This window comes from Micropterus dolomieu, linkage group LG05, assembly GCF_021292245.1.
Source record: "Micropterus dolomieu isolate WLL.071019.BEF.003 ecotype Adirondacks linkage group LG05, ASM2129224v1, whole genome shotgun sequence".
Taxonomy (NCBI): Eukaryota; Metazoa; Chordata; class Actinopteri; order Centrarchiformes; family Centrarchidae; genus Micropterus; species Micropterus dolomieu.
This window is the reverse complement of record NC_060154.1, coordinates 18174545-18196408: the sequence shown is the minus strand read 5'-3', so window position 1 is coordinate 18196408 and position 21864 is coordinate 18174545. Positions and strand designations below refer to the sequence as shown.

At 40.5% G+C, this 21864-nt stretch overlaps 1 protein-coding gene across 1 annotated transcript in view; it reads right to left on the bottom strand.

Annotated features, from left to right (window-relative positions):
* faf1 (Fas (TNFRSF6) associated factor 1) overlaps positions 1-21864 on the bottom strand; it is a 1021784-nt gene that overhangs the window by 14123 nt on the left and 985797 nt on the right. The window contains exons 9-15 of the mRNA XM_046048846.1: positions 18454-18549; positions 18164-18287; positions 17975-18038; positions 17786-17867; positions 10655-10809; positions 4968-5104; positions 4770-4858 (exon numbers count right to left, since the gene is read on the bottom strand). Coding sequence (XP_045904802.1) covers positions 4770-4858; positions 4968-5104; positions 10655-10809; positions 17786-17867; positions 17975-18038; positions 18164-18287; positions 18454-18549 — 747 coding nt within the window. The remainder of the gene's footprint in view (positions 1-4769; positions 4859-4967; positions 5105-10654; positions 10810-17785; positions 17868-17974; positions 18039-18163; positions 18288-18453; positions 18550-21864) is intronic.

Sequence of the window (21864 nt, the reverse complement as noted above, 5' to 3'; positions counted from 1 at the left end):
ACAATAAAATAAAAGGGATAAAATAAAGTCAAATAAGATCGGGAAAAGCTCTCCTATAAAAGTATGTTTTAAGAAGGGACTTAAAAGAGTTCACTGACTCAGCCGACCTGATTTCCTCGGGCAGGCTGTTCCAGAGCCTCGGGGCCCTGACAGCAAACGCTCTGTCCCCTTTAGTTTTCAGTCGAGACTCTGGAACAGACAACAGACCTCTGCCCGAGGATCTCAAGGTACGTGCTGGTGCGTATGGGACTAAAAGTTCAGAAATATAACAAGGCGAGAGGCCATGAAGAGCTTTAAAAGTGATCAATAGAATTTTAAAGTCAATTCTAAAACATACTGGGAGCCAGTGTAATGAAGCTAAAATAGAATAGGAATCTGTAGCAAAATTCTTAAAACTATTGTAAATGAAATTGTGGAGCCTCTTGTCTACACTATCAGTCTTTCTTTACTTTGTGGGACTGTGCCCAAAATGACAAAGATTGCTAAAATCGTACCAGTCTTTAAGTCGGGAGAAAAAATAACATGCACAAGTACCGACCCATATCTATATTGCCCACTATCTCCAAGGTTTTGGAAAGATAAAGGTTTTGTATATACTAGACTTAGTGATTATTTCACAAAATTAAATATTCTTATTCCATCACAGTATGGCTTCAGGAAAAAGAGCACCACTTGTATGGCAATTCTTGATCTCATTGAAAAAATCAAAGATGCCATAGATAAAGGTGACTGCGGAATTGGAATCTTTCTTGATTTATCCAAAGCATTTGACACTATTGACTTTGAAATTCTTCTAAACAAACTTAAACATTATGCTGTAAGAGGCACAGTGCTCAGCTGGTGTAGAAGTTATATACACTGCTCAAAAAAATAAAGGGAACACACACACACACAATGTAACTCCAAGTCAATCACACTCCTGTGAAATCAAACTGTCCACTTAGGAAGCAACACTGATTGACAATCAATTTCACATGCTGTTGTGCAAATTGAACAGACAACAGGTGGAAATTATAGGCAATTAGCAAGACACCCCCAATAAAGGAGTGGTTCTGCAGGTGGTGACCACAGACCACTTGTCAGGTCCTATGCTTCCTGGCTGATGTTTTGGTCACTTTTGAATGCTGGCGGTGCTTTCACTCTAGTGGTAGCATGAGACGGAGTCTACAACCCACACAAGTGGCTCAGGTAGTGCAGCTCATCCAGGATGGCACATCAGTGCGAGTTGTGGCAAGAAGGTTTGCTGTGTCTGTCAGCGTAGTGTCCAGAGTATTGAGGCGCTACCAGGAGACAGGCCAGTACATCAGGAGACGTGGAGGAGGCCGTAGGAGGGCAACAACCCAGCAGCAGGACCGCTACCTCCGCCTTTGTGCAAGGAGGAGCAGGAGGAGCACTGCCAGAGCCCTGCAAAATGACCTCCAGCAGGCCACAAATGTGCATGTGTCTGCTGGAAGGTCAGAAACAGACTCCATGAGGGTGGTATGAGGGCCCGACGTCCACAAGTGGGGGTTGTGCTTACAGCCCAACACTGTGCAGGACGTTTGGCATTTGCCAGAGAACACCAAGATTGGCAAATTCGCCACTGGCGCCCTGTGCTCTTCACAGATGAAAGCAGGTTCACACTGAGCACATGTGACAGACATGACAGAGTCTGGAGACGCCGTGGAGAACGTTCTGCTGCCTGCAACATCCTCCAGCATGACCGGTTTGGCAGTGGGTCAGTAACGGTGTGGGGTGGCATTTCTTTGGGGGGCCGCACAGCCCTCCATGTGCTCGCCAGAGGAAGCCTGACTGCCATTAGGTACCGAGATGAGATCCTCAGACCCCTTGTGAGACCATATGCCGGTGCAGTTGGCCCTGGGTTCCTCCTAATGCAAGACCATGATAGACCTCATCTGGCTGTAGTGTGTCAGCAGTTCCTGCAAGAGGAAGGCATTGATGCTATGGACTGGCCAGCCCGTTCCCCAGACCTGAATCCAATTGAGCACATCTGGGACATCATGTCTCGCTCCATCCACCAATGCCATGTTGCACCACAGACTGTCCAGGAGTTGGCTCAGGAGACCATCCGCCACCTCATCAGGAGCATGCCCAGGTGGTGTGGGAAGGTCATACAGGCACGTGGAGTCCACACACACTACTGAGCCTTATTTTGACTTGTTTTAAGGACATTACATCAAAGTTGGATCGGCCTGTAGTGTGGTTTTCCACTTTGATTTTGAACGTGACTCCATGGGTTGATAAATTTGATTTCCATTGCTAATTTTTGTGTGATTTCGTTGTCAGCACATTCAACTATGTAAAGAAAGGAGTATTTAATGAGATTATTTCATTCATTCAGATCTAGGATGTGTTATTTTAGTGTTCCCTTTATTTTTTTGAGCAGTGTATATTAAAACAACAAAATGAGCTTAAATATTTATCAATATTACACCACACACACACACACACACACACACACAGTAAGGGTGAACCATATCAGTCATCCAGTGTGAATAGAAACTGGGTATTGAATGTCAGTACTTTTTCGGTACCAAGCAAAATGTGTCCGTAGCAGAGTATCAGAAACTGTCAAGTGGTGAAAGCTGGCATCAAAAGTTCTGTGATCTGCCATGTCCTGATTTAAATGTGAATTTTGTCAAGACTGTTTCATTTCAGCAAAGGTCCTGTATGGCAACTTGGGTTTGGACAACATTTAACATTTTAGAACTTTGGTTTATATGTTAAATGAAAAACTGGGTTTCCTAGAACAACTGGCTTGTATTTAGCAAAATAAGGTACTGAGAAAAGTATCCTTTAGCTATCTGTACTCTACGTATGACCCTACCTACAGTGTACTTCACAGTCTAATCTGACACTTGTAAATACTTTGAATATCTCTTGTCACTTCTTATCATTAATGATTAATTCAAGTGTGACAAGAGTGACAAATCCAAAATGAAGCTAGAGCATTGTAGCAATAAAAACAACACAAAAGCTGTCACTCAATACTCAGTAACCCACCCAAGGAAGTCTAACCCTCGGGGTTTGTGTGTGACAACATTCATTCCTTAACCACGGTTCCCATACCTGGAAACACTATGACTACCACATAAGGATTGTTCAAGAGGCAGTTTGGTTGACTGAATGTTAAACTGGTAAAGTCCTAATCTGGTGTGACATCTGTCATCTATAGATACAGTAGTCAAAAAAGAGACACGACAATGTTAGAGAGAAAAGTGTGGGAATAAGAGAGACTATGACAAAGGATTTCAAAGGTGGCACGCTACACACACCAAAACATCTGTATGTGTGATATATTTTACCTTCCTCAAAAAAACTGCAGCTCCTTCCATTTGAACATTGCACTTGGCGGCCATGTTGTGATTTTGATAATATTTCAATTAATTGTTCAGCCCTAATGTTTATATAACTTACCAAGTTAAAAGGTATTTAAATCACACTTGTTAGTCTACAAAGAGATATGTAGATATATTCTATATTGTTGCTAATTCTTAAACCTCTTACCATAAGTTATTAAAGTGAAAAGGGATAAAGAAAGCTTGTGAGGATTATTCTAACACTCAGCTGTCTGAATACCAGCCTGGACAAAAACACATAGTGTGTCGCTCTTTCTCCTGTTTGAAGAGGGTTAGGTGAAAGTCTGTGACAGTGAGAGTACCTTTACGAGATTCCTGCCCATGACATGAAAGACTGTCACCACTGTTCCCTGACTTTCTTGTATTGAAATATCTCTCAGTGTTGTTTGTCCACTTTCTATTGGAGTAAAAGAGGTAGTTGACAGACAGAGAGCAGCACAGTGGTACTATTCAAAAACATGTAGTTGGCACATTAAACTAGAACTAAAGGGGATTGAGGTGTATGTATTCTTTGCCTGTCATTACAAGTATACCACAGTCCGTCTGATCTGTCCCAGCATGCTGCCATTTACCTCTTAAGCAGGATGTAAAAGACCGGGTCAACTGTCCCACAAGGGGCTATAGTCATTGGCTAAAACAAGGAAATTAAGTTGGTTAATGAACCAAGTGGCTTTAATTGTTACTGAGGTCTTCCCAGGTCCAAAACAAAACCTATTCCAACACAGCGTGCTTAAATACAATACTTTTTCTTTCTTTAAAAAAAAAAAAGAGAGAGAGAGAGACCTGAACCCAAAGTGTCCTTGACTGAAATAGACCGCAGGATGATAGAGCCGATTTAAAGTGTGGTCAACCCCAAGAGAGCCAAATACAGAGAGAAAACCAACAATTTTAGCAATTAATGAGCAGCCACAGTCAAAAAAAGGACCCTATATCATTACGAACTTTTCAACTGTAACCATTTTAAAAGGATATCGACACTGTCAACAGGACAGAAAATCTTATTTAAGATTTAGTAAAATAATCATCATCATCAATCATCCACTTCAAACAATCACCTAAATGTCTGAGGTCTCTGTAAGAACACATACTTGAGATTCTTGTTCAGATATTAGTAGGGGCATTAGTTTATTTCTATCCTCAGGCTAAAAAAGCTCAGTCAACAAGAGCGGGTTGTGAAGTGCGACTTTCCTCTGCTGTTGTGATACTATATTACATGGGAACATGTCAGTGTTAACTCTCCCTGCCACTAAAGTCACCAACATGAAGATAAGCAAATTCTTTCATTTAAAAGGGAAGAATTTCCTACTGGCAGGAGTAAGTCATAGGATGTTACTTTTCAGGATAATCCAAAGCCATTTCTATATGTGTAAGAATTAGAGATTGACAATTGTGTTTCCTATTAAACCGTACCTCATCTTTGATGTCCTCTTGTTGTTGTGCTGTGAAGATCTCCATTGCTCCCATTAACCTCATCATCAGCTCGTCCACTGTCGTATTGCCTGAAGATTAAAAGTCAAATCAAACAATCACGCCCCACATTGTGTGACTTAATCTTTGTGTTTTTATATCTATAGATGTTAATCATACCATTAATAAAGTCGTAATTACCTTGAATAACATTTAGAACTTCATTGGATGTGCGTTTTCCCATGACTATAAGGAGCAGAGGGAACTGGTCTGTCTTGTATGTCCGTATAGTCTGTGTCACAACACTGCCAAAGTGCCTCGTACACATGGTGAGTAGTCTGGAGGGCAAAGGAATTTTTTTAATTATTAATATTCTCCTCAATTCACTTGATCGACAATGCATATGAAGACATATTTCATAGCCTGCAATAAAAAAACATAAATGGACATAAATTCACATGCATGTACACACAAACATTTTTACACGGTATTGAAAAGGGGGTGTGGATTCCAGCTTTTCCAACTGCAGTGCAAAACAGAAATACACACAACTCGTGGCATTAAGGACTTTAAAACCAATTCTGAATTTTCTTATTCCATCAGAGTGACATGCTATCTCAATTGGAACCGTCGATGAATTAGTATTCCTCAGCAGACACCCAGAATTGATAGGGCAATAGAGGATTTCTTATTCCATTACAAAGACAGAACTTTTTAAATTAACATTTCAGAGAGGGAAAAGGGTAGCAGGCAGTCGGGTCCCCGCCAAGCTCCCTGTAAATGTCATAATATTAATGAATTGCTATAGACTGAATGCAAATATAGATTAGCTTTTTCTCCCGCCTTTTAATAAGATCTACTTTAATAACTGGCTGGTAAAATAGAGAAGTAATGGAATGGATGGAGGGACAGCGGGTCAGAGGAAGAAGACAGATGGAAGGTATGCTGTCTGAGAGGGGGTGATGCTCATTAAAACATGAAGCCAAAGCTGAGGGAGCTACTTGCAGACTGCTCAAACTGTGAAATTGAGCACCGGAGCTCATTGTGGTACTTTTTAAGGTAACAATCGTACTGGTACATGCTGAAAATGTGGATGAAAGCTATAGCACCTCAGCTCAAAGCAGAATTGAATTTAAGATATTTTATAAGAACATAACTCAAACTAAACCTTTCAAAATGTTGAACTTTGAGTGACCCACATCTTGCAACGAAGGAGTTGGGTACCCTAAATCCTACTGATCATTTTGTCATGACATTTGTCCCTGTTCATACCTCGACCCAGGCAGACCATAACAATAGCCCACAGGGAAACTCTAACCTGTAATGAAAGGCCAAGGAACAATGGACACTAACTTGAAGGGTAACCCAATCTTAAATCTCGCATCAAACACAAGCCAACCTGCTTTGGTTTCTATCTCTAAACTAAGGAAGTCAGTCCACCCCAGCAAAAAAACTGCTCCATCAGGAAACACAGCCTAAACCTAATATGTATCCACTGTAGCTAAGAACAAGGATATGAAGCACTTATAAATCTATCTATTGAACAAGTATGGACACGCTGAGGGCAGGAAGAAGTCAAGCTACTGCAGGAACTGAGGTGAACAGTTCAGCATTGTCTCATCCAGCCATAACATAACATGGTAAAGAATGTAGCATAGTCTGTACCAGACCTGTGGCCTCCAATCCCAATCCTTCAGGGGGAACCAAACGTAGAAGAAATACCTGCATGAAACCTGCAGCTAATGTTGGGTTTAAGGCTGTACTCTGATGGTTAATGTGATTGACAGCTTCTAATTTGTCCCATATCCCATCACCATCTCTCACTTCACATCCAGACAGCTAAAACAGTTAATGTTTCCCTGGTCTGTCACATAGCATTTCATCACATCAAAGTGGTGTGTGAAGATGCAAGTTGACTGGTTAGACCTGACATTTGCTCCAACAAGCAGCTGATGAGTCAGGCTAGTACAGTAGCACTGCAGGGAATGTTTTTGCCAGCCACCTGTATGGGAGTATGTATGGGAACCGGATGCTCTGATAGCTCACTGTGTCAGACACACTTTGTTTCAGAGCAAACATGGACATGTTTTGATTTGAAAATGACATTTTGTTCTCCTTCTCCACTAGTTATGTTTTCAGGTAGGAGGATGTCAAGAGGAGAAGTCAAGTGTACCGTCCAGGCTTGCACGTTGCTTTGTCCCTGCTCTTTAGCCGACACCAAATTACACTCAAGGTCATTAACAATAACGCCTGTATTGCTGGGCTGCATTAAATTATTATTGTTTCAGGCTCAGATGGTCGTAATCTCTAAAAAAGAATTAGCAGGAAAATAAAGTCGCATTAGTTTACTTGTCCTTGTACACATATGTTAGTATGTAATAAAATGTTTAATAGATTTGAGATAGCACAACACACACCAATAAAATAATCTACTTTTATTTATCTATTCATAGTTTCAACATTTGTCGTATACAATGACAGTACAGCACCAGTACGATATATCAGATTCATCTCCCATGGGTGACAATTACACTGGCATCCAATCAGCGGAACTGCATTTATGCATAATTAATCATTTAACTGGGAGGCCTGTGAGAATATGGACAGCTAAGCAACAGGCACATTCCAATATCAGCAGGTTCATCACATGCACACGCACACGTACACAGGATACCTCTCTAACAGCCTGTGTGACTGATGCCAATCACCAGTCACTCTGGATCAACCAGAGAGCGTGAGAATGCAGGGAAGCAGTGTGTGTGTGAGAGTGAGTGAGTGTGCATATGTGCATGCATGCGTTAGCAGCAAAGCTGTGACTAGCTGTGTGTGATGAAAAGCTCCAGATGTTGCCTGCCTTTTAATGTGCAATAAAAAGGCTCAGCTGGGGCAAAAAGCAAAGGATGCCAATGGGAGAGAGAAAGGAGAGTGGAATGAAGGAAGGAGGGAATTTCCTTGAAAGAAATAATAGAGGGGTGAGGTCAAGGTGCGAGTCTTTCTTAAATGGCTGCTACCAGAGGGCAGGCTTAACTCTAGAAATTTTGGGAGAGAGGGAGAGAGTTAAGGTAGTGGGATAAAGGGAAAGGGAATAATGAAAGATGGAAGGACCAGGAATGAAATGAAAGGAGAAGGAAAGATGTAGCAGAAAGATGGGGGGAAGTAGGAGAGAGGGCCCTTGGCACAAAAGTAATGAGTAAACCCAATCAAACCACAAGCAGGTCCACTTTCACCTCCATCTTTGCACAGCGCTATACTTGAACCTGCAGGGGATCTGATCTATAACACATTGCACACTAACCCTTTAACATTTACTTACTAATGTTTTTCTATAAAATGTACTATCCAGATAGAAATATCCATCCTAGTAGCTGGACCTGTGTAACAAACAAGTGTCGCGCAGACCTTGCAGCTATCAACACAGACTGCTGGAGCTGCACCAGGACTTTGTGATTAAATGGAGAGATAGAGATGTTTGGGCTCCAACGGAGTCTTTCGTCTCCCACTGACCCTCTATTCAGACAGCTTAGTCAAGATTGCCCAATCAGGGGCCTCACCATGCAAACACAACGCCTTTTGTTAGCATGCAAGCTCCAAGCTTCAAAAAGAGAATGCAGTATAAGAGAGAGAGAGAGGACAGAGATACAGGGTGTGAGCAATGGAGTGAGAATTGAATGTCAGCAATTAAGGATATGTCCACACTAATACGAATACTTTAGGAAACGCTGTTTATGTGTGAAATGAGGTTCCCTCCACACTAATATTTTAGATAATTTTCTATAAGCTTGCTCTCCACGCTGAAATGGCTAAACAGGGCGTAATCTTCAGAATAATAATTTATTGACTTCCCGAGGGGAAATTAAGTCTTTGCAGGCTTAAATTTTAATAAATCTTTATTATTAACTCTTAAGTAATAGGATCAGGCAGGGCACTAATTAAACTACATTAACCTCTTCTAGTATCAATAACAATGATAACAGGAAAAAGATAGTAACAGCTTGCTTAACAGGGTATTCGGAGCCCTCTGCACACAATCAAGCTGCTCTCCCACTGAAATACATTCAACATCCTCTTTATTAGATACAACTCACTGTGCAAACAGTCCACTCCTCCACACAATAAATCACATATAAATAAAACATAAGGATTAAGCATGCAGTCAGGGCTTAGAGGTTCAGTTATTGCTCTACTCAACTTTACAGTCGGCAAAATGCAATACTAAACACAGTATGACTCTGAAAGGTGACAGGATCTCTGAGAGGTCCAGGGCCAGATAATACCACTGGACTCATTCATTTGTTCACCATTGTTTTTACATTTAAATATCTGATTTGATAACTTGTTTAAACAACTCTTGTTAAAACCTTCCTGATTACTCATGTAGCAATATTTCATGGACTCAATCTTAAAACAGTATCTAGTGTTTATATTGTCAGCAAAACTTAAAACTACCTGGTACTACAGTTGTAGCAACAGGAGCTGACACAATACTAGAGCATCACACATTACAACTGTCAAATATTACTTAAGTTGAGTCCATATATGTCTGACACAGTCTCAAAAAAGTCTCAAGGTCAGATTCACAAAGGATATTGCGCTAATGCCACCGTATCTTAAATGTTCATATGCAATTTTCTGTAAATCCATAAGCAATATTCATTCTTAAAGTGTACTAAAGTGGCATATCACACCACATGGTTAAGAACATCAGAGTCAAAAGATGTTATAAATTCAGCTGCAACAACAAAACTTTACTTAGAGCTTGATTTTAAAGAGAACTCTAATTCTAATTATTTTAATTATCCATCAACTCACTCTGCTCTTTTATTTGTTTCTATCTGTGCTGTGTCTGTCATTTGTCTATGACAGACTCTGATTTTTGACACTCCATACTCCCCTTCATGTATGGGTTGAGAGCTGTTCGCTACTCTGCTCTGTTACAGTGCGTTACCATCGTCTCTGCCCCTCACAGCAATAAGTTTTATGTTTTAAGGTATTGTCCTGTATGTGCCATCTGTGCACATATTGTGTACTGTGATGCACTATTGTTTTGCGAGGCTACAATCACCGCCACCATAATCCCTGGAAAGTCTGGGTGAGACACCCCTTATAAAAGCACTTCATTTACCACCAACTCTCTGAAGACGCTAATAATCTCACTGCATGTGGCTATTAGCACTGGTGTTTGTGAATTGAACATATATTTTTTTTTGCAATGAGGCTCATTTGCATAGAAAGGGGCCAATTTTCCATTACATAATTGAAATACGTGCAAATAGCCCCAGAGCAGTGAGACGCTATTTTCTTGGCAGCTCAGTTAGGGGTGCGTTTCACCCTTTGTGGGTGCTTTGAGAACTGAGAAATTTTTTGTCTTATTTGTGAAGGTTTAGCGACCACAAAAGCCACACAATCCTTTTGTAAATTCGCCTCAGAGCGTATTATTAGATTTCTTTCAAACTTGTCTGTAATTGTTTAGACAAGAATCACAACTCCTTGAATATAAAAGTTTTTTAACTTAAATGTGCTTACCACAAATTCCACTGGCCTGTCTCCATCAAAAGGTGAGTAAAATGAATGGCTCTTCAAAAATGTGTAATCACATGACAAAATCTGGTCTAGAGTTAAGTTACTTAGAAACAAGGGGTAGGTTCAATTTCCCCACAGGCACAAATCACCCGCTCTCCCCTATTAATCATCATATACAATTCGTAAACAAAATGTGTTGAACTAAGTTGCATCTTTATTCATATCACCATTGCAATGTTGAGTAAAGGCAGCAAGACAAGCAGAGAAAGGGGAACAAAATACAGCATGACATAACTGATAAACCCCGCAGCACTATGACCAGCAAGTCACCTGAAATAAACAAAAAGCCCTCTGGCTGACTCTGGTACCTGGCTTTGTTAGCTTCTTTAGTGACATCCCAGGCCCATGTAATGAAGTTCTGGCTCAGGTAGGAGACGATGGAGTCAGCACACATCATTTGGGAGCAGAAGACATTGCCGAGGACACTTTCATCATTGTGGAGGTAGATGGCCAGCAGTTTTCTCTGAGGATAGGAGCGAAAAAAGAGAGGAATATGTAGAGAAAGAAATTATGTGAGCAAAATGTAACGCTGATTCCCTCTGGATACGTGTCTTTGTGAAGTGGGAACAATTTTTTTCATTGTGAGTTGATTCAAGGTGAAACTAGAAGTAGGATAATTGGCTGTCAACAGGCGGGTGCACAGGTTGTTTTTAAGTTTAAGAAAAAGAGACTTTACAGATTAGTAAATTTAATGAATACCTTTAACAAACCAAACAGTAATAAACCGTCAAATCTGTAATCTGTCTTTGAAAAGATAAAAATTGTATTTTGTAAAATCCATTGCTCTCAAATCTGTGCTGGTCTGCAGTGTGAGATCTCTCAGCCCAGCGTGGGTGTCTCATCACTTGAAAGACATTTCCACATTACATGTTCATAAAATGACATGACAAGCCGCTGGGTTCAGAGCCAGCATGACTTCTATAGACCACAGCAAGGCCACAACTGGCAAAAAAGCAAATACCACGCAAAATCAAATGGAGAGCGGTGCAAATAAAACTTCTCTTGAAGGCGACGAAGATATGGAGAAAACAAAACAGACAAATCACTCTATTTATTTTACACCAAATGCCAGCAGCCTGTTCAGGTTAGTAGCGGCAGGGCCAGACAATATTGACGAAGCTCCAAATCCAAGGATATTGACACCATCATATAAGCCTGGCAGATTCTCCCAACTGACAATCTAATTAAAAAACAAACACACCCACAAACATAAAAAGGTTCCAGGGGACAATGTTGGAAATAATGCTCTCTAAATTACATGTCACTTCTCTTGCTATAAAAGAACAAATAAGAAAAACTCCCTCAGTCGCCGCTTAGTGCATTTTTAACCACGGCTGTGAAGGAGGAGTCAAGAGCTCTGTTTCTCAGGAGCAGTAATCTAGGCTACGTACGCCAAAAAGCAAAAAATCTACCCAGGGCGTAAAACGTGAGGGGAAGTGAAAAAAGTTGTGCTATACTGTGGCCTGTGTAGAATGGGAATGGAAGAGCACTGCTGTGTTTGCTCAACGATTAGTGCTTTAGAATAATCTCCAGGGCTCCTAGAGAGAAGGAGCTGGGGACTCATTCATTGGGCCGATTCAACGGCCTGAAAAGATTAAACACTCATGCTGAGAAGACAAGCAAATTCAGTCTTGAGAGAGGGGTGAGTGTGAAGGGAGGGAGAGTTTTACAACATGAAAAAAACAACAACCTGATACACGCTCAAACACTGATGTCCCCAGCACACATGCGCAGACGCACAAATATAACTGTGTGGTACCCACAAGTGAACGACTCACACTCACTCACACACATGCATGCTCAATTAGAGCAAGTGTAAAGACTAATCAAAGTGGGCATTTTGGCAAACTGAACTCCTTCATCTTAGTTAAACTGTCCATACCCCTCTGTTCCCACTCTGCTTTCAAGTCAGATCTTTTGTACTGCCTGTCTTAACAGGGAGGAGCAAATCCCTCAGTTCAGCTAAATTACTAGGTCCAACCTGAGCTAGATAGTGACCCCATAGCCCTTCCTCACACCTGTTCACCTAAATATAAGTTTGCTTTGTGTGTGTGTGAGAGAGAGAGACTAAAGACTTCATGCAGTAGAACAACAACGTTTGCATTGAGTCCGCTTGAGTATCTGACTGTTTTATTGATGCCGCTCTTACTCTGAAGGTAGATCGATTAAGAGTTTGAGTCATCTCTACATTTAATTAGAAAATATACAATTTTCCCATACAAACCTACAATGCCAATATTTTTCTAATGAAATTAATCCTCAACGGCTTGAACTGAAAATTGTGTATTGTTTTGTGGTGTCCCCCTAAATGAGGCCTCTGGAAAGAGTATTTGTGATCAATAAAACAGATTTACTATTTGCTGCACTATACTGTAGCTACCATCCTGGGTTTTGGCCTTTCCTCCCTATGAATTCAACTCCACAATAAAACCAAGCTGAACTAGACAGAGCCAACAGTGAAGTACAAAGTGTTTGCCTCTGTCATAGCTCTAAAAGATGCTGTTAGTCTGCTTATAGAAGTTAAAAAATTTAGTCTCAAACATTGATGCTTAATGCTGAATAACATCCTATTTGGCTTCAGATCATTCCTGTCATGGCCATAACCAGCTATGAGGTCACCAAGGTCCAGACATAGGTGATTATTTCCTTTAAAAAAATAAAAAATTCCCCTCCAAAAAATGTGTGCTATAAAACTTTAAACTGTGATGATACATCAGAGATTCTTCCTGGCCATGCAGGAAAAATATATTTATCTTTGTATGTTTCTAGAAAAAATTCTTAACACTGCTGGTTAAATGATGCAATGTAAAGAAAAGGGCTTTACATTTTTCACATACTACATTTTTCATGCAGGTTTGCTGTATTATAGGCTGCATCTGAAATCACTCCAGATTTACTTCGTGCTGCAATATATATACTTTCACTTTTATTTGATCATCTCGATTTGGACTGTAAAATGTACTGTTAAGTTTTCACAGTGGAATGGAAAATAAAGTGCCCATAGAATGAACACTAATTAATACGAAAAAAACCAACAACCCCACAATGCAACCAAATTCATCCATCCCCACTAACCTTCAGCTACAGAGTGCCACTCTACACTCACAGATGTGGAGTTAGGGCTGGACAATAAAACAACAACAATAATTATCGCAATATAATTTTTTTCTATAACAATATAATAGATGTTCAATAAATATTCAATAAATGTTTGATTTTATTCACTTGAATCATACACGAATTAGGACATAATTTTTTTATTCAGATTATTTTGTTGAGGAAAAAGGCGTGTAAAAAGCCCTTACTTAATTTTACTCTTGCATATTTGTTGACAAAGATTTTATCATCATTGTTTTGAATGTTCTACCTCAGATATGCGAAGTGATCCACTGTTTGGCATCAAGTGTTGACCATAAAAAAAGAATTTTATATATATATGAAACTTTTTATCGTGATAACATTTGTGGCCATATCATGGTGGGCACTCTGACTTTGAGGGAAAGCTAATATTAATCCAAATCTCAGATGATATCTTGTCTCGTATTACAGTACATCCTGGTCCTATGTGACCTGTCTGAGTGTCTTATCTTTCTGTCATCTATCCAGTCACTCTCACCAAGCAGAAATATAATGCGTTGGTACACAGATAAACAATACATATGTGACACTGTCATGGCATTATTTCTTACATTTCAAGCCTCTTTGGGGGACTTTGTAGGGGAACTCTAGGGCTCAAGTAGTCCTCTTTCCTGACAGACAGTTGATGGTTTAATCAAAGGGCTGTTTTCTGTGGGTGATACTTTTAATAGGCTTTTAACCACATGTATGGTATGTTTAACGGGGCCAGAGGACACCAGTGAATGTGATACAGATGTGCACAGAAAGGTATTTAGCGAAGGAAGGACAAAGAAGTCCAGATAGTGATTGCTCTAAAGATGGCAGGCTCAGTCTGGAAAAGCAAACACTTCAAAATGAAGAGCTCAAATTACTGATCTAATGACCATTAACACACAGTGGGAAAACACATTCAGATTGATGACCAACCACACAGGAGGCTCTCCACAGCCATTCTTTATTACATCTTTATAACCGAAACAGCACCAAATTCTGAACTCTTCCCCAAGTGTGAATAAACTATTCAATGAACTGTCTGCTTTGAATTATGTGGTTAAAGCTAAGTAGGTAGCGGGTTTTGGCTATGTAAGCTCTACTAATGGTTAGAAGGATAAAAATGTAGGTTCAATATATTCACATATAGGAATACATTTTACTACACTTTACATTGATTTAACTCTTAATCCAACTATTTAAGCATGAGTTATCCTGTCAGGTGTAGTCTATGAACCATTATACTGTTGCTTCTGATTTACAGCCCTAGATCTGATCTGAGATAGCTTTATATGCCATTCTGATGCACCAGTGCTCTTTCCTCTTGACTCTGCAAGGCTATTGCTGGGTTTTAAAGCGGATACTTGGCAGTGATAAATCCCTGAACTCCCCTCTCCAGCAAGGCTATGAATTTTAATGTGTCTTTGTGTGTGTGGCAGAGAGGAGACAGGAGTGGAGAGGAGAGGAGAGTGGGGTTAGAGTGATTAACCACTGCGTTGATGGGGATTTAGTGAGGATCGTGGTTAGTGATGGGTGGCCTATCTCTCTGTCCGCTCTGACTAACCACTGATCCCCAAGAGGGTTCAGCTCAGCTCAGCTCAGCTCTGCAGCCCAAAGCATTTTCATTAAGGATGGATTGAGTCTATCTCAACAGTCCCCCAACACACACCTACAGAAACACTTCATCAAATGTAGTGTTTTGCTTAGTGATTAGCCTCTCCCAAGCTTTGAGGGAGTGAGACTGATTCCTCTGTTTATAAACCCACCAAGTAGTCCCCCTTCAGTCAAATCTGCCCTATTCTAATATCCCCTTAATGAAATAGGCTTTTTCTACGACGAGGACACAAAAACTAGATTCCTTTTCAAATGGAAGCAAAGAGCAAAGCATGGCTGGATAGACGGAGGAATGGACGGTGTAATCGTGCACATATGCTACTGTGTAATGAAAGTCAAAAGCAGCATGTTTTGGCCTGTCGTCTAGGACGCTTGTGACAAAACAGGACAAACACAGAACAGATCAAATAGCTTCTGTTTTCATGCAAAATTCTTTGCACATCTCCAGCTTCCCTAAAGCCATTCTAACCACAGCACAGTTGGCAGACTAAATCAAGCTCACCCAGAATAAAACATAATACAGTGAAAATGAATACTATTTCGCCCCAGCGCTGGGTAGAGCACAGTGGTACAGTACTGAGTGTGTGAACACTAGGGAGACGTCGGCCATATTGTGCTGGCTTAGGAGAGGAGATCAGCTGTGAAGCAGGCGCGACGCCAAGCTTCTCTTAAGGATTTTCCATCTCTGTTTATTTCACATTCTCTCCATATCTTACCCTTATCCTGCAACCTCTCATAATGTTTTCCCCCGGCTTTCTTCTCACACAGTCTCTTCCTCTGACTTTCACTTTTTGCACCCTCCTCTCCTTTCAGACCATGTTCTCTGTTTTGTGCCCCTACCATCATCTATTCCACCCACCCTCCCTCTCTGTGTGCCTGGTGATCTGAACCCCCCTAACATCTTGCTGTGTCCTCACAGTCTAATAAGGCTGTAATCCACACAAGCTGTCAGTTGATACAAGCATCCTTAAAAGGACAAAAGCCAAAAAACAAGCGGGGAAAGTGGACAGCTAAAAATAAAGCCTCAGCTGTCAGGGTGAAAATTTGATGAGGGTTTTGATGAAATTATATCAATGTGGCTACAAAGCCTTCTCCACACAGCATAACACAGAGGGTAGACAAATAACAGTAAACACTGCATGGAAAAGGAATTCAACTTTGAATTAAATAAATGATTATGCCAAAAACACTATTAAGAGAGATAATTTAAACTTACATGATAAGCAGCAATTTTTAATCAACTCAGGATATCCCGTTAATGTTACTCAAATGCCTGTTGGTTACATTTATTTCATTTCTCTTTGTCAGTTCAGTTTGTCTGAATGTTTCGCAGATGCCATTGTGATTTTTCAGATTGGTCCTCTTGATATATTTTTTTGTGCAGGTTTGGCCTCTAGTCATGATGCAATAAATCACTGCTCATTGCATTCAGCCAAATATGTCCTACATTTTTGGCAGTGTTTATAATAATTATGAAGTTGCTTCAGAGTTACATTCTTTTCCTTTTTGGTGTTTATATTGTGTGTCTACTCATTGTACAGTATATGTATAGGTCCACATAAGGCTGCATTCAGACCAACAAAAGCACCGTGTCCAAAAAACACTTAGCATCTTATGGGACAGCAGGGGCACCAACACAGAGGATTGCAGCAAAAAGGGATGTTTGGGGGCAAAAAAGTTTAACCTGGTTTAATGTTTACCTCAACACAACATTAACGTAAAACAAAACATACTGCGGAGCAGTTGTTGATCAAATACATGTAAAACCACACTGCAGGAAGAACACCTTGTTGCATGAACAATGTAGCAACAATCATTGAGATGGAGGAGAAAACTACATCATACTACCATCTCATTTAGAAAACCCTGTTTTTCAAACTGGTTGTCATGGAGCACAAACCTTCTTATAGGTATCCGTAGCAACAACTTTGTTTTATCTTAATTGTTAAAAGGTATTTTGCCGACTTGATGTTGCCTATCCTGACGCTCTTGAATAAATTAAGGTTTAATAATAAAAAAAACATTGCATACCAATGAAGCCCCGGGCGATTTTTTTTCAACAGAATGTTCTTTTCAGTCCACTGCTGCTAAGATCTCAGTAGGAAATCATTTAGACAGATAGGTGAGTACAAAAAACTGCCAAAATCCCTGACAAGGTACCCACCTCTCTATTATATTTCATTTTTACATTGTGTGTGTGTGTGTGTGTGTGTGTGTACATAAAGCTTTTGCTAAACTAACATAATGAACTCTATCTCACTGGTCCTCAGGACAAGAAGATCCATTCTACAATTTATTGCAGACTAGACTAAAAGAGTGGACTGGTCATATACTGCAAATGGTTATAATACTGACCATTGAGATTCCCACCAGTTCCGTAATGAAGGAGAAGATATTATTAACACAGTATCTCCCTTGGCAGATAGAGAATGAATAATATCTTAATCAGTCTGTGTTCCTCCTTTGTGTTGTCTTAAGCGAAAAAAACTGCTCAAAAAAGAGAAAGCAACGGCTAGGCTACACTAAGGAGCAATTACCTCAGAGCTAAAGGACAAGCCAACATTAGTAACATCAGCATGTCGTATCTTAAATATAATCAAAATGAAAAGTGTTTGAAATATGAAAGTACAAAGAAAAATAGGATTTTGTTACCCAATGCAATATCCCAATAAATTAAAAAACCTTCCTATCAGGCCCCAAACAGTCAGCTTACTTACATCTCTGGCTTTGCCATAGAAGGCTTCTTGAGACGCTGCCTCCAAAGTCCCAATGAAGAACATTGGGTGGGTCTCTCCATACCTACAGGACACACAGGACAGAGAAACAAGCCCATAAAAACAATGCAACATGCTAGCCTTCTTTGATTTCAATCAATCAATATGAGAAGAATCCGATGCTTAGCTCACCTTGAAGAAAATTCGGCAGTAAAGTGCAGTAAGGCATCAGCTTCATTCTCACTATTCTCTGGCACTGGAAGGGGACAAAAATGATTTATGGTCAAGCTTTGGCTGCATGTCACAGGAATTTAATACAATGCCTGGAGCTAAAATTAAGATTTCCAATCTAACTTTGTCAGGCTGCTACACTGTACATACTCATAGGGGATTTCCGACAGGTAGAGGAGCCCATTCCAAACATCTCTGAATCGTCCACACCAAACTCTGACGCATCCTCAAAATCATCCCCCTCACTGTCGCTGACCATATGGACATCTGCACACTGTAAACATAAATGATTCATTAACTGCTAGACCTATTTCAACAGAAGTAATTAACAGAAGCATTTTGTTTACGTGTTTTAGGAGTTAACATGTATAACCGCGCCCAGGGAGAAATGAATCCACAGCGCAGATCCATATAGAAAGAGTGTGTTTGTGTGTATATACCTCTTCTGTGGGCTCCTGTGAATTGGCTGGGGTGGACCGTCGACAAACACTGAGGTGATGGCAAGGATAGCTGATACCAGAGACAGCTAGCGTCATCTAATAACAGGAAACATAAAGAGTGATTAAGTCACCAGTTGTTTAAGATCTTCAACCATGTGTGATTATTGGCCCAATCTAAGTCTACTCAAAGTTCCCATCAAGTTAAATTGAGTCCAATCTGTTCATTAGGGGAGTGAGTGATGGAAAATGTCACTTACTACAACTCTTTACCAAAGACTGAACTCTAATCAGAACAAAACAAACCTCACAACTGACTCAAGTTCTCTCTCTTCTCAAATACTTTAGTTAGCCTATTTAGGACTAGCTTTCCCCAGGCTGCAGAAGCATAGCCTGTTTCATGAGATACTTTATGACTTTTTAACTCAGGCTTGCTCATCTCACTAATCATGGGAGAACCTTGATGAGGTTTGTGTACACCTGCGGTAGCCGCAAGTGTGGAGGTGGTTTGTAGTAAGAGAACACCTGACTAATGAGCTGCCAAATCCAAAGCAAGGACTGGAAATGTCAGCGTTCAGCAGGGACTCATTACAGCTGGTGTCTCTTGCCTTAGACCCCATGGGACATCAACAATACAGGCAAGGCAGTTGCAGGATGTAGTGTGAAACTAAAGATACCTTGCTTTTAAAAAGTGGTGTGCCAGATTTTAGATTGATTCCCATCATGTCATTTTCTCAACATGAAGACACCACTGTTAGTTCCTGTCAACAGTGACCACTAAAAGCAAGACCGGTAACAATCACACAATGATACTTGACACAATAATGCCACAACATATCCACAGATGTACTAATGAGCAAAGCAGAAAAACCCCCAGATGCAAATGCTTTTCTGGGAGAGTGAATTTTTAAACAACGGGGCTGAGGCAGAGCAGGCAGGGAGGGTGTGATAACAGGCAGAGAAGCTGCTCGTCCCCTGCAGAGGTCCTGTGATCTGCACCATTGTCACGTGCTAAGACACACAAAGAGCAGCTGGACATGGTTGAATCAGGAGACGATTACATGCAACGCCAATTGAGTCTGAAAAGGACTACAGAGACTACGGGGAGTTTCTCTTTCAAGATAGAGTGGTTCCTCATGCTGGCTTCAGCTTCTATAACAGGAGAGAACAGTGTAACCACTAGACCTTGTCCTCAACATGGACTTACTAGTGAGTACACTGTGTACCTAGCACCAATAAGGACCAAAATATCTGACAAAGTGCCACTTTCACTATCTATAATTTCCCATCTTTTCATACTACTTTATCTTTTCAATGGCAGTAAGTTAGCTGCAGCCAAAAGACCAAAATATTTGGACAGTTGTGGCTAAACTACATGCATGACTAGGTACAAGTAGTGTTGGGTGTGACGATATGAACCATATTATAGTATTTGTCCGTAACGTTTATATCATTTATTCTGTTAATAAGGCTGGGTGTATTAGATCACTTTGGGCAATGTTACAAATAAATAGAACTGCTTTGCTGCAATATTGACATTTGATTTCATTTTTTGCATCGATGTGATGAATTACTGATTTGTGAGGTGTTAAATTCACTGGAATAACCAAAAAAGGCATCCCTGTCTGGTTTGTGTATCCATAAACAGTTTCTTAATTGATTTTTCAGAATATATATATATTTGCAACCATGTTCTGTATCCCTTAGATGTGTTTGTTCACACATATACTATTGAATGCATATAGATTTTCTTTTCCTAAACTAAGATAATGAACTAATCCCCTGAAGAGGAACAACCCTTTTACAATTTATTGCAGCCCAAAGAAAACATTGACTAGCGATATACTGTCTTAAATTCCCACCAGCTTCGTAACCAAGGACAAGATATGAGAAACGCAGTACCTCCCCTGGCAATTCAAGAATGAATAATATCCTGATGAGTATTCCTCCTCCATGTTGTCTTAAGCAAAGAAAACTGCTCAAAAAAGCAGTGGCTAGACTTCGATGCATTGTTGAAACTTGTGAATGACATCACCGCTAAAGGGGCTGGCCAACAGTGAAACAGAGGATAAATATATATGAAAAATCTGTTTTTTCTTTCTCAGTGAAGTAAAACTTTTCCAACGAGGCCTCAAGCAGTCAGTTACCCCAGACACAGTAACAGCGTGGTACACACAGATAACAGAAGAAACAGATTGTATTTCTTGTGTATTACCAATTAGTAGCGAGTGTACTCTGGACAATGAGAAGTGTGTAAATGTCACAGCAAAGACAGCTGAGTATCGGTGGAACACCTACGAAGAACACTTAACTGAATTGCCCCGTCTTTGCTTGTGTAACTTAACTCTAACTAATTTAGTACTCTGGTCCTGTTTATTAGATCATTGTGTTATACATATTTTTCCAGAGAATTTCACAAAGTAATGGAACAAAAACATCCCCCAACAGTAAAAGTAAAGGAAGTTAGCAATACTTTTGTTTAAACAAAAGAAAATCTATGGCTATTTGAGACAGGATGGTTGCTTGGCCTGAGAGTTGAATTAGCACTGAGAAAGAGCCGTAGATGTTGAGCCAGACAAAGATATACAGGGTCTGAGCCTTAAGGATGTGAAGGTATGGCCCGAAAGTCTATTCTGCCTATTCTTCAATCAAGTGGCAATCAAACGTGAGAATCTTAACAGCGGCTGCCGAGAGGATCCCCATAAACCCTTTGCCCCCACTACTCACAATGAGAGGCTTTCGTCTGAGGGCCTAATAAGTGTATAAATAAAGTTGATCACTTCCCTTGTCAAAGACAGCCTGCAGGGTTTGGACTGACATGGATGCAAGGAGGGGAGGTGAAAGGGGAAAAAAATGAGTTGAGTGCCTCTCAATCCTCTTCCTCGCTTTGACCCGATGGCTTCTCCTGATGTTGAGGTACACAAGTGCAGCTTGGCGGCTCAGTGGTAAAACGTGGAAACAAGGCTGAAACGCCGCAGGACACGGGGGTGGGGGGTTGAGGTTAACCCCCCCAAATGACCCTCTCCCACATCTCCACACAAAGGCTCGCTCTTCTTTTTTGGATTCTTTTAATTAACACTTGCATTGAGGCTCTAAGCATTCAGGGGCCGAAACAGGGAAAGAATTTTCTCTCTCTCTTACCCCCTCCCTCCTTTCCCTCCACTCTTCAGCCCTTTCTTCCCTTCTTTCTCTCCCTTCATTCTTTCTGTGTTTCATTTTTTTCTTTTCTAGTGTGGGCAGTGTTTGGATTAGGTGTCTGGCTGTGATTGTGAGATAATTACTACTGACAGCTGCACTGAAGGCAACCACAACCACAGTACCACCTTACTCCACTTTCTCTTTGATGGAGCAAGGGAAGACCAGCGAGAGAAGTGAGGCAGAGTAGTCAGTAAAAGGAAAAGAGATGACTAGAGG